Below are 13,696 nucleotides of genomic sequence, written 5' to 3'. Positions count from 1 at the left end.
CTTCTTCTCTAACACTGCGCAGCTAGCCTTTTGTGTATTTCTTTTTTCTCCTTTGCATGTTTTGTTTTTTCACTTTTGCAGATTCAGACCCACACACCCCGTCCCGCAACTCCAATTCTTTATTGACAGGTCTGGTATCTGCTCTACAACACTATACAGTATGTCGCCCCTATTGATTTAAACATCAGCTGTGCCAATTCAAGTACGAGGTGTGCACCACTCGGAGTTTTTTCTTTTCCTTTTGAGCACAGCAGTGCAGAAGACCCCTTGGACCGCTGCGTATAATGCGGGGGGTCCGGAGTCGCAGCCATAACGGGTTCATGACGGCCGGGGGACGTACAGCCGACTCGGGTATCAAAACCACAAACAAACCCGTGCCGTGAGCGCCCTCTAGAGGAAAACAAACGGCAGGCAATGAAACGGCCAATGCAGTGCTCGAGAATCCTTTTCCAGTTTTACTTCACAGTTCACCAAATGGCTGCCTTCTTTTAACATTTGCACAAAATTTGAAAACGTACTTCTGCAGATTTACATTCACTTTACAAATCTATTTACACGTACATTTCACAAGAATCTAAAAAATACATGAGGAGGGGAAAGACGAGAGAGAGAAACATAACACAAGTAAACAGACACTGATGGATTTTTAGAAATGGTCAAGGCCCGTTATTTTAAAAGTTTTGTTACTTTATACCAGCATAAAAAAATAAAGTAAAATAAGACGTGCCATTTATAAACATGCAGAAGTTATGTAACTGAGCCTTTTCAGCATAAAGATGAAAACAATGAGACATTTCTTTTTTTTTAATGTGGAATGTATACAGAGTTCATATTTACAGAGTTCTGAAACATACAATTTGAATTGGTATAAAATTTCAGTATACATACGTGTGTGTGTGCAAATAAAAAATATTAGATTTACAAATGATCTAACTTGATTTTCGTAAGGTATATCTGTTTATATACATTTGAAAAAGCCTTTAAATAATGTTTATTCAAAAGTTGAACAATTGTTCCAAACTCAACAGTCTGCTGTCCGTCCCTTTACCTCTCCCCACTAAACCAGGACACCGAACAGGCAGCAAACTTTTTTTGTTGAACGAGAGGAAGACAAATGGGCGCCTGAGGCCAATCCAGTGCAGCAGCATAAATTTACACGGGACCCTCGGGTCGGCCAGCGCGCACTTTCCTGCCATCACTTCTGCTACGAGACAAAGGGCGGCCATCATCCCCGTTATCCGCTTTTTGGCTCCGATGCTTTGCACTCCCCGCCGATTCCTTATTCAGTTACTCTGCGCCTTCAATATTAAATTCTAAAATATTTTTTTTTTCATGGCTTGCTATTCTGTTAAGATGAACACAAACAAGAAATACAAAATAAAGTACGACTGGCTAAGCCTTTCACAAGGGCCAGGACGGTCACAGCTGTACATGAAGTTGTCACCTTTGGTTTTATGTCTGCATGACAGCTTTTGTGTTTTTGGAGTGGAAACAAAATCAGCAATGCCAGCAAAAAACACAACTCAGCAGCAGGGATGAGGTGCCGTGGTCATTATTAGTCGATCATTTCCGAAAATACTTCAAAATAAGCACAATCGGCAATCCTCCGAATACCGGTCCCAAATTATTTAACAACTGTTTTCCTATCGAGTGGACAATATTTAGGAGCGGGAGCAATAAGGTTAGTTATAACCAGCTGGGCTGATGAATAACGGCATTTATTTTACCAACATGCTGTCATTGTTCATGCCGAAAAGTTTGTGGATCCAGTACACGAGGAAATTCATACGGAGACTATAGAAGGGTTGTGGATGCTGGCGAAGCGGAAGCTGCGCTACCAAAGCGGTACAAGCCGTGGACTGTTCGCCAGTTACTTGTCGACCTTTCAGACAAAATACCAAATATTGGAAATACATCTTATTGTCTTGCAATAAATGTTTTTTCGCGGCTTTCAATGTAGTATTGTCCACTCGATAGGAAAACAGTTGTTAAATAATTTGGGACCGGTATTCGGAGGATCGCCAGCACAATCTTTACCTCATCATCAGACATGTGCCCCAAGTGTACAGATACCAAACACACACTGATGCGCAGTTTCATTATTAAGTGTGGATTCCGACTGAAGAGACGCTAAATCCGCCGCCACAGCGCACTCCCAGAACACGGAAACCTGAACGTCATTGCACTTTGATCGCGTGAGACGAGCGCTGCCATCCCCGGCTCTTCATGGACTGTCTCTCCTCTCGCGGTGTTTCACAGCTTCCAAGCCTTCGACAGTAAAGAGATCACGGTTAGACACCGTCGTCGTGAGGCACTGATCTGCTGCTTACCTCCACAGCCAAGTCTAACAAATGTGAAAATGACAGACTAATAATAATGAGCCTTTGTATTAAGGACCATCCATCTTATTATTTTGGGCTCCTTCCGTCGAAAAAAAATAAAATAATGGCTCAAAAGAAGACATCTTTGGATTTGAGATGACGCTCAATGGTTATTATGACATGCGGGGGGGAAAAAAACAGAAGAGGGGCGAGTCCTTTATGACAGCAGCTTTGGAATTAAAGGGTGAAAATTACAGATCTGTCTTTGTAACCACAATGGAGAAAAGAAAAAACGAAAGAAAGAAAAACACATTCCTATTATCTGTAACCGAAAAATGGGTCAGCAGTCACCACGGAGGATTAGCGCAGAACTCACGCCACATGAAACGTCAAGCTCAGGGGGGACACACAAACTGCTGCGTCGCCTTCCTACGTTAAGATGTTTAGTCGCCAATGCGCGGCGCACAACCTCATTTGGAACAGAAAGCACATTAAATATAACAAAACCAAAAAAAGGCTCAGTTAGCGAACAGTTTATTGATTCCAATATCCATTTGGAATGCGGTAACGTTACATCACAAAAAATGAACAATCTTTAAAAAGTGAAGCAAATGTCACGTCCAGTTAAGTTCAGCAAAGACGCGGCAGTGAATGGCTTCTGTTTTTTTAAATAACGGAGTAAAAGATGTCACGGCATTTGCTTTCTTGTTATTATTCAGATACGAAGACCTGAGCAGATTACAACGCACATCGCTGTTTTGATTGGCCAACGTGAGTTGATCTGACTACGTCAGCTGGTCTCAATCCATTCTAACAATCCAGGATTAACAAACGGCACGGCTGGCGGCGCTTCTCCTTCTCAGTCACAAGAAGCCAGTATAATGATTGTAGCCCGCTTTACTCATTACTGCACTAATTTTCCAGGCCTATAGTATAATATTGTATGATGAATGTTCCAGTACAATATGGTATACAGGTGTATTGAATGAATGCGTAATTAGGCCTCGAGCTGTAGTCGAAATCGCCTTTCAGGCCTCTAGAGCTTTAATCGAAGTCGCCTTTCTCTTTGAATTTTTGCGGCCGTAAATCTGCCACCTGCCGCAATGTTGGGGTTGGCTGTCGGTCGCGTAAGGTTTTTCGGGCAGCTGCGCAGAAGGCGACTGCGCATTCGGCTTCGGACGGACGCGAGTGAGTGAGGAGGCAGGCGAATTACGTATTAAAATGTAAAAACTTAAAATTTAAGACATTCACTTTAGCAGTACACGGGCCGGACGTATCTTAACTGAGTGAGCGGAGGACAGGATACCCGCCAGCACGGCCATCTGATGAGCAGCAGTGGAAGATGAAATCCCAAGCCCGACTTCATTCATCTGCCAGGAAAAGAGGCTCCTGTATAATCGGGCACACCAAAATTGAAATGACATACAGTATATTGCCAAAAGTATCGTGGAATATTTAGTAGCAAGGAAATGTCACAAATGGACTTACTGCACAGGGGGCATCTTCTCACGGTACTGAGTGAATTCAGGTGTTCCGATCACTTCCATGGCCACAGGTGTATAACATCGAGCGCCTCAGCATGCAGATGGCTTCTACAAACATTTGTGACAGAATGGGTCGCTCTCAGGGGATCAGTGGATTCAAGCTCAGTACCGTCATAGGATGCCACCTGTGCAGTAAGTCCATTTGTGACATTTCCTTGCTACTAAATATTCCACGGTCAACTGTCAGTGGTATTACAACAAAGTGGAAGCAATTGGGAACAACAGAAGCTCAGCCACGAAGTGGTGGGCCACATCAGATCACAGAGCGGGGACAGCGCATGCTGAGGTGGGCAGGAGTTGCCAACTTTCTGCAGAGTCAACAGCTACAGACCTCCAAACGCCCAAGAACAGTGCAGCGTAGAGAGAGAGCTTCATGGAATGAATCTCCATGGCCGAGCCTGACATCACCAAGTGCAATGCAAAGCCTCGGATGCAGTGGTGTAAAGCCCACCACCCGCCACTGGACTCGAGAGCAGTGCAGATGTGTCCTCTGGGGTGACGAATCACGCAATCTGATGCAACTGGACTCGCCTGACTGCATTGTGCCAAGTTGGATTGTGGTGTCGGGTTGTTTTTCAGGGCTTGGGCTCGGTCCCTTAGTTCTGGTGAAAGGAACTCTTAATGCTTCAGCATACAAAGCCATTTTGGACAATTTCATACTCCCAACTTTGTGGGAACAGTTTGAGGATGGCAACATGACTGAGGACCAGTGCGCAAAGCAAGGTCTGTAAAGAAATGGATGAGCGAGTTTGGTGTGGAGGAACTGCACAGAGCCCTGACCTCAACCCGACAGAACACCTTTGGGATGAATCAGAGACTGTGAGTGAGCCAGGCCTTCTCGTCCAACATCACCAATGCACTCCTGGTCCTAAATTCCCATAAACACACTCATCACTCCTGCACCTCGTGGAAAGCCTTCCCAGAGGAGCTGAAGCTGTTAGAGGTGCAAAGGGTGGGCCGACTCCATAGTAAAGCCTATGGGACATCATTAAAGTTCACGTGTGTGGAAAGCAATCTGATTGGTCAGTTTGGCTTTGGTGACGCGACGAAAAAGGAAGTGCGTGTGGGAGACGTGCGAGGGACGTGCGAGGTGTGCAGAGAGGGTGACCTTCAAAGACAGCAAGTGTAAAATCAGACAGGAGGTGAGAGACGCCTCGAAAATAACGACAGAAGCAGACGTCACGGGAACGCAGCGGTTAAGAGACATTCACACACACGCAAACACCGAGGAAAGCAGCTAAAGGTGCACGTAGAGCAAGAGGTCACAAATATTTTTTAATCATTTTTGTCGTCTGTGTTCGACAAGTACCGTGGCTAGTGGAATATAAAACATCAATATCACTAAGACGCTAATTTAAAATAACCACAGAACGGCTAAACGCTCTAACGACGGGCTTTTCTTTACACAAATTCACAAAGGTCGTCTGCCAGTGAAAATTCTGCCGTTGCGTAAACCTGATGGCAGCCCCATGCAATACACCCCCCTGACCAAAGACGACCACGTTAAACACAAAACCAGCACTTTATTAACGGTCAGCACATTATCCGCAAGGCTTCCTGCTGCTGGTTTATCACTAAAATCACGCAAATAAAACACATTAATAAATACAGCTTTAATTGACTAACATTTCCCGTTAAGACTATCAGCTAAAAATCCCCCACTCGTCTCTGTCACTGATGGGGGGGGCGACAAATAAATAAATAAATAAATAACGGGGGCAATTGGTCTAAAAACACAATGAAAAGAAATGGGTTTCAAATCAAAAATTCCACTTTGCAAATGACGGGGAAAAGAGCCGAATCTTTGAGAATTCCAACTCCATACTTGACACGACACGTGTGCTGTGGATGATCTGCAGCACGGGCTGGATCTTCAATTTATCCTTTGCACGATTAAACACTTTTGTGAAGTGACAAAACAAGCCAGTCCGACACATTTAAAAACGTCCAGATCTGAGAGTTTTCGAGAGTATCGGCACCGCTCCACGTGATGTGGAACTCAACAACCTTATCGTGTCACGGCCGTTCAAGTACGATCTCCGAGGAGGTCAACTCAAGTTCTCGTCTACAAGCGCGGAGTCGCATTCAGAATGTTTTTTGTTGTTGACGGCTGACGTTTTCATTCCTGTAAATTACCTGTTCGGAGTTGAATTCTTGTAAGCACACTGCACACTTACTACGTACTAACAATCCAAACGTTTCAACTCTGATTCGACGTTTGTTTAGTCCATTTAACAGTTGCGTGTGCCTTGTAAAGTATGGTAGTTGCAGTGGCACTCAGTGCAGTACATTCACATCCTGTGCCCAGTGGAGTAGCTTCACCCAGTTTGCCTGTAAGGGTAGCGATTGGCAGTTACTGCTTTAGCCACGTACAGTTCAACCATTGTGCGTCAATTACAATTTAGACAACAATACTCGAAAGGAGGCAACCGGGCAGGTGGCACCAAGTTTGGACGTGATTGGCATTTTCATTTGCCTAAGGTGCCAAGTATGTCCATCACTTAAAAAAAAAAAAGCCAATCACAGCACAGGCCCACAACAGCCCTGGTTGGCTGGCACCCCACAATGTACTCCACTCCACGTAAGCAGACCCTCCATTAGAAGGTGCCATCCAAAAGAAAACACAGAAGTAACTTGAAAAGAAAACCATAAGGGGGGGGGGGGGGGGAATAATCAAGTGGAACAGTCCAACTAAACGTTCAATTTTATTTAACCAGCTCTTAAAAGCAAAACCCCCCATTTGGGGGGGGGGGGGGGGATTCTTTGGGCTCTTGAAGGATCTTTAAACGAACGGACTGCTTCATTAAAGCAGCAGCTCATATATCCATTAAGAAACCATTAAGTCTTTCTTACCATTAAGCTTACGGAGCTCAAGTGTTTGAACTCAGATTCTGAAATTTCTCTCGGAGGTTCTTCACCAGACTCTGCTGGTGAGCTTCGCTTTTTTTGACAGAGGAGTACTTCCTGAAGTCGATATTGTGGTTGTTTGACAAAACCGTTTTCTCCGCCTCTTGTTGCCTCTGATGATATTCATCCGAGTCCTGGTAGGCCTTACACCGCTCAACGACCGCCCGAATGGAAATCTTCTCCCTTGTGGTGGGAGAACGGATTTGTACAAAACTTTCATCGTCCACGTGCTCTTCCTGTTCTTCCGGAAAATCATTTTCTGCCATTTTCTCAATAACAATCAACTTTTTATCTCGGGGTAAGTTACTCTCCCCAGACGTGTAGAAAGTGTTTTTGCAGCAGTGACCCCTGCTGGACAGATTCCGCAAGCTTTCCAACTGTTGACCACTGAAGCGTTGATCTAAAGAGCCTGTTCGACAGATTCTGCCATGACTGTGGCTTTCACCCTGACTGGATGTATAGGCGTGAGAGTCTGCGGCACTTGTAGAACATGTTCTGTCACGCATCTGCGTTGGCGCATTAAATCTAAATCCACAAGTGGGCCGGGCACTTTCAAGAAATTCCTCAGAATGAGCAAGCATCTTCTCAGGCACAGAACAACTTCGACCGACCCATTGCATTTTAGGCTGTGCGTTGCTGGAGCCCCTCTTGTTATACATCGACCGCAGTTCTTGTACATCAGGCCAACTGAACATCTCTGCTTGACATGGGCTGATTAAACTTTTAGAGCTACCTCGATTAAGTGGCGACGCACAAGGACCACCCATACACACGTCGGCCGCCTGGGTTGGACTCCAGTTACCACTGTAGTCTGGACTGGGGGATTTGCACAGAGGAGGTGATGTAAGTTCCTGGAGGATCACTTGGTTATACGATGGAACAGACAATGTCAAATTTGGTTTCCCTGAAAAACAAAAAGTCAAATTACTTTCATTAAAAATAAAATCAATGTAAAAAAAAAAAAAAAGTGATTGACTCATACTTTACTAAGTGCGGCCAGAAAGAAAGCAAGTAACCCTAAGTAACGTCCTCAGGCGTTCAAACTGCTCATAGAGGAAGAGACGTTTAACAAAACAATTCTCGCTTTTGTACGCCCCGCATGTGACTAACACCATCAAAAAGGAGTTGGGCAGGCCGTCCCATCCGCTTTATCCCTGATGAAGAAGTTGCATTAGCTAACAAAATATCAAGTGTTGAAAGGTGAATGTGTTTTCCTACCCCTCATTAAATGACCAGCCACATCAGAGTTCTCCATTTGTTGTGGGCACTTTTTTTTTTTTGTGTAAAATATAACAACAAACACTGGTGCTCGTTCACTCGCACAAAAAGACCGGCTCAACTTGGTCTTCACACGCAACACGAGTGTTTTAGTCCTCGGTCTCAATTACCTCAAGGTAAGAGGCTGTACGTTATACTGACGAGCATGTGACAATGTCAGCCAATGGTGTAACAAAAGAAAAAGGACAGCAACACAAATGATGTTTTCAGCTTCTCAATTGTCCAACAATATCTGACCTTACAAAACAACTGGCTACAAGAAATGAGAAGCGATAGATAGACAGATAGAAGGCACTACATGACAGATAGATGAAAGGCACTATATAACAGATAGATGAAAGGCACTATAACAGACAGACAGACAGACAGAAGAAAGGCACTACATGACAGACAGATAGATGAAAGGCAATATATAACAGACAGACAGACACTACGTGACAGATAGATAGATGAAAAGCACTATATATCTATCGGTCTGTTATATAGTGCCTTTCATCTATCTATGTTATATAGTGCCTTTCATCTATCTGTTATATAGTGCCTTTCATCTATCTATCTATCTATCTGTCTATATAACAGATAGATGAAAGGCACTATATAACAGATAGACAGACAGACAGATAGATGAAAGGCACTATATAACAGCCAGATAGATAGACAGACAGACAGAAGACAGGCACTACATGACAGACAGACAGATAGATGAAAGGCACTATATAACAGACAGATAGATAGATAGATAGATGAAAGGCACTATATAACAGATAGATAGATGAAAGGCACTATATAACAGACAGACAGACAGACAGAAGAAAGGCACTACATGACAGACAGATAGATGAAAGGCAATATATAACAGACAGAAGAAAGGCACTACGTGACAGATAGATAGATGAAAAGCACTATATATCTATCTGTCTGTTATATAGTGCCTTTTATCTATGTTATATAGTGCCTTTCATCTATCTATCTGTTATATAGTGCCTTTCATCTATCTATCTATCTGTCTATATAACAGATAGATAGATGAAAGGCACTATATAACAGATAGACAGACAGACAGGTAGATGAAAGGCACTATATAACAGCCAGATAGATAGACAGACAGAAGACAGGCACTACATGACAGACAGACAGATAGATGAAAGGCACTATATAACAGACAGATAGATAGATGAAAGGCACTATATAACAGATAGATAGATGAAAGGCACTATATAAACAGATAGATAGATGAAAGGCACTATATATCTATCTGTCACGTAGTGTCTGTCTGTCTGTTATATATTGCCTTTCATCTATCTGTCTGTCTGTCATGTAGTGCCTTTCTTCTGTCTGTCTGTCTGTCTGTTATAGTGCCTTTCATCTATCTATCTGTCTGTCGTGCCTTTCATCTATCTATCTGTCTGTTCATCTATCTATCTGTCTGTCTATCTGTTACAGATAGACAGACAGATAGATAGATGAAAGGCACGACAGACAGATAGATAGATGAAAGGCACTATAACAGACAGATAGACAGACAGATAGATGAAAGGCACTATATAACAGACAGACAGACACTACGTGACAGATAGACACATAGATAGATGAAAGGCACCATATAGCAGACAGACAGACAAGACAGATAGGAAAGACACTATATAACAGCTAGCCAGAACTTTATTTGTCCCCAGGGGAAAATTTGGTACTGTGCCACTGTGACCTTTTGAGTTAATAAAGTTATTGAAGCTATTGTAATAATCATCACTTGCATGTCTTTTTCCACACGTAAAACTGTAAACTTACTTTTGCCCACCCCTGTATACACATATTTATATGTAAACACACACACACACACATGCTATAGTCTGAACACACACCAGAACGACTAAAAAGGAAGAAAAATTTAAAAAGAGAGAAAAGATAATACAGTTGTAAAGTCATGTCAGACATCTAGAGTGTTCAGGACCCTACACTTTCCTTCATTTTAGGAGCCAACAGGAACTTCTAGAGTGATTAAGAACCATCCAGCTTAAAACACCAACCATCAACCAATACCAACAACAATGTATTTCTTGTATTAACCCAAATATCACAGCAAGAGCCCTGCAGTGGGTTTTAACAGGTCCTGTGTTATTAGCTGGAGATCAGTTTTGTGTTTTCACATTGGTTTTAAGAAGAAAATGGAAAGGATTTCAGTTGTACTTTAGCATAAGATTAACTCAAAACAGTAGATGCGTCGTGTGCACAGAGAAGCACAAGCAGACAATGAGAGCTTTTACCCTTTCTGCTTCATGGGAGGTTTCTTTCATCCCCGAGTTCATCTTAGGTGTGAACCATCCCAGTCAACTCCCCATCTGTCTCTGGAGCCTAAGGAAGTTCAGGTGCTTAACGCCAAAGGCGAAGACCCCGTGGGGGAAAGACAGATGCATGGTGACTGATCAGAAGACAGTGACAATCTTGTGACATATCCTGGAACTGAAAAGTATTTTGAAGCCCATCATTCACTGGTGCAGTTTCGGCATTAGGTCTGTACAATGGACGGTAGAAAATGATGAAAACCGAGAAACTGAAAGTGATACGGCTTGTTCTGTGGTATCAATCTGGTGTTATAATGTTGTGGTTTATCATTGTATTACCATTATATACTAACATTTTACTGTTACAAATCAAAATATTTGTTTTTCAAAATAGTCAAAAATTGCTGAGAAGGATTCGGTTATAGTGCCAAAATGCTGAAGTGGGCAGGGTACAAGGGCTCAACTCTTTTGAGGTTGAGTGTTTGTTTGCATGCTGGTTGTAAGCAGAATTGTTTTCAGGAAGTTTCACTTTTTTATTTTTTTAAAAAAAACAAGTACAATTGTGGAAAACATAAAACAAAAAAAATGGATAAATGTTCTATACATGATCATTCTGAAGCATACAATGTCTCTCGGGGCAACCAATTGCAACAAGATACACTGTCATATTGCACTGATAATGCAGTTTTTCAGCAGCACTGTCACTTTCTAATGAAAGCTCAAAAAATATGCAGAATCCACGTCAACAATACACAAAATGTGTTCAAATCATCTTTTTTTTTAAAATAATGAGGGCAACTGCCATTATTTGATGCAGTGCTGTAAAGAAAGTAAAGCCTGTAGTGTTTGTGACTCAGTTTATCTTGTGGTCTTTGCTGCCATCTAGTGGACACAACTAAATAATACACCATGTGCAGATTCCTATCATGTTGGCCTTACTAGTCATTAAAAAATTAGTGTGAATTGGAACATGATGGTCATTTCTTTCCATATATTCATCATTATGTTTGTATCCATTTACACAAATATTTTATTCTCAATATTTCAACATTTTCATTTCTTTAATTTATGAACTACCAACAAACAAAAACTGAGACAGAAGCCCAGCTTAGGGCTGGAGCACTGTTACTACATTGGCAATAATAAAAATCTCCCTGTAAGACTGCGGCAGTGTGTCTAAACAGGTCATGTGATGAACGGGCACTCGGTCCAAGGCTGGATATACCTTCCCGCAGCACTAAATTGATATAAGCAGGTTTAAGATTATCATTTTTTTCTATACATGAAGAGAAAAGCCAAGCAAAATGACACCTTTTATTGGCTAACTAGAAAGATTACAATATGCAAGCTTTCGAGGCAACTCAGGCCCCTTCTTCAGGCAAGATGTAATCAGGGCCCGAGTTGCCTCGAAAGCTTGCATATTGTAATCTTTCTAGTTAGCCAATAAAAGGTGTCATTTTGCTTGGCTTTTCTCTACATTCATAATGGCTAACACGGTACAACACCCTAGTACTACTTCTATACATGAAAAACTCTTCACTTATCAAAATATAATTTCCTGCATCAGTAGAAGGGACAATTTTAATTATTTTGCATCTGACTAATACCTGATATTGTGAGCTGGAATGGTAAATGTGGATTGCAGAAGGCTGTATTATTAAATAACCTTTGAGATTTAATTTCCTGTCAATACCTCAATCTCTAAATGTCTCCAAATAAATGACGCCATTTATGCAACTATCATAATATTGTATAATGCCAAAACCATTCACAATGCACTCAATGGTCACTTAATTGGGTCCACCTGCTGATTAATCCCAATAGCCTGGGCCTCCAAATATCCAATTATAGCCCCCAACTCACCCTATACTGCAAACACGGTCAAGCACCTGGCTCTTGTTCTAACCCAACACTTGAATTCGATCTTGACTATGGTGACTTGGACCATAGTATGATTAATGGTGCCACAAGAGGTGATTCTTGCATCTTAGAAAACACCTGCCCTGTGACTTACATTTATAATCTCTAGAGTTTAGATAGAGTCAGGTCAGGTTGGAGAGCATGCACTGGTACAGCACGTTGCTACACCCACCACACAACAAAACAGCTCAGGATCCTGGCTGGCAAACCCCCAGGCAGACATGCAGTCCAGTCCCACCCTTCAGAAATGACCCTCTATCTGTCGCAGCCAGGTGGTACGTGGGCATCCCCATGGCCTGGTCCAGCCACTCGACTCCTCAACAATGTGCTGGATCACCCCCGGGGAATGCACCACGTGGCCACAGTGCTGTAACTGATGTTCCCTCACAATGCAGGTAATGTGCCTCATTTGGGACTCCGTGAGCAACACAAAGTCAAACCAGCGGTACCCAAGGATTCTCTGAAAAGACACAGTACTGAAGGAGTCCAGTCTTCATCTCAGGTCACCGGATACCATTTATGTCTTACAACCATATAGCAAACAGGGAACACCGGGACTCTAAAGACTTGAACCTTTTGCAAAGATGTAGGGGGCACCACACGGCCCTTTCCAGCGACCTCATGACCTCCCATGCTCTCCCAATCCGTCTACTGACTTCATAGGAAGAGTCACCAGAGACATGAATGTCACTGCGGAGGTAAGTAGAGAGGGGTCTTTGTCGAGAAGTTTACTTGCCTACCTTAGATAGAGTGATGTAATGTTTGAGAGAGACAGAGAGTTCCGTTTGTGAAAACTTCTTACTAAAAGAGCAGTAAGAGATGCATAGCCAGACTTAGTCAAGCTAACATAAAGGCTACAAATCCTATGAACAGGAAAGACGAAACATGACAACTGGACAAATGGAGACTGGGAAAATGTCACCAACTCTTAATTAATCTTGATTTCTACTGTGACTGGCAGATGCCAGGATCTAAACAGCAAGAAAACTACAAAACAAATAGGAATATGCAAGAAACCAAAACAATAGATAACACCAAAAAAAAGTCAATGTCACTAAACATAGAAAGTAATTACCGTAAAAAGAAATAACAAAATAAGTAATATAATTTAATAATGACAAAATGTTTCAAATGTTTTTACACATTAATTATTATTATAAGAATTTTCTTTTCATTTATCCTGCAGAAATGTGGAGGTTGAGTTAGTTTCCCTTAATAACAGCGAGCTACTTGAATCTGCACAAAGTCTCCCTTTTTGAAACAGTGATGTGCATTTCTAAGGAAATAAAATCAAGCAACCTTGTACTCACACCGCCATCTACTGGGCACAGACAGCAAACACAGGCAGTGATGCAAAACTCCAAACGGCCTTAGGATGTTTAAAAACAAATATACAAATCAATAAATCCAGCTGAGTGACTAATAGCACAGTCAAAGTATACAA

At 42.2% G+C, this 13,696-nt stretch overlaps 2 protein-coding genes across 2 annotated transcripts in view; both read right to left on the bottom strand.

The window, feature by feature from the left end:
• Window positions 1–6,432, bottom strand: part of LOC114666370 (zinc finger protein 454-like) — a 36,134-nt gene extending 29,702 nt beyond the window's left edge. Inside the window, exon 1 of the mRNA XM_051919817.1 lies at window positions 5,870–6,432. The gene's annotated coding sequence lies outside the window, so the exon portion shown is untranslated. The remainder of the gene's footprint in view (window positions 1–5,869) is intronic.
• A 135-nt stretch (window positions 6,433–6,567) lies between these two features.
• The window catches only part of LOC114667146 (pleckstrin homology domain-containing family G member 3), a 156,523-nt gene continuing 149,394 nt past the window's right edge, over window positions 6,568–13,696 (bottom strand). The window contains exon 19 of the mRNA XM_028822308.2: window positions 6,568–7,676. Coding sequence (XP_028678141.1) covers window positions 6,736–7,676 — 941 coding nt within the window. The 3' untranslated portion in view covers window positions 6,568–6,735. The remainder of the gene's footprint in view (window positions 7,677–13,696) is intronic.

The sequence above is a fragment of the Erpetoichthys calabaricus genome, chromosome 16 (assembly GCF_900747795.2).
Source record: "Erpetoichthys calabaricus chromosome 16, fErpCal1.3, whole genome shotgun sequence".
Taxonomy (NCBI): Eukaryota; Metazoa; Chordata; class Cladistia; order Polypteriformes; family Polypteridae; genus Erpetoichthys; species Erpetoichthys calabaricus.
The sequence above is the reverse complement of the archived record's forward strand: the minus strand, read 5'-3'. Positions and strand labels throughout refer to the sequence as shown.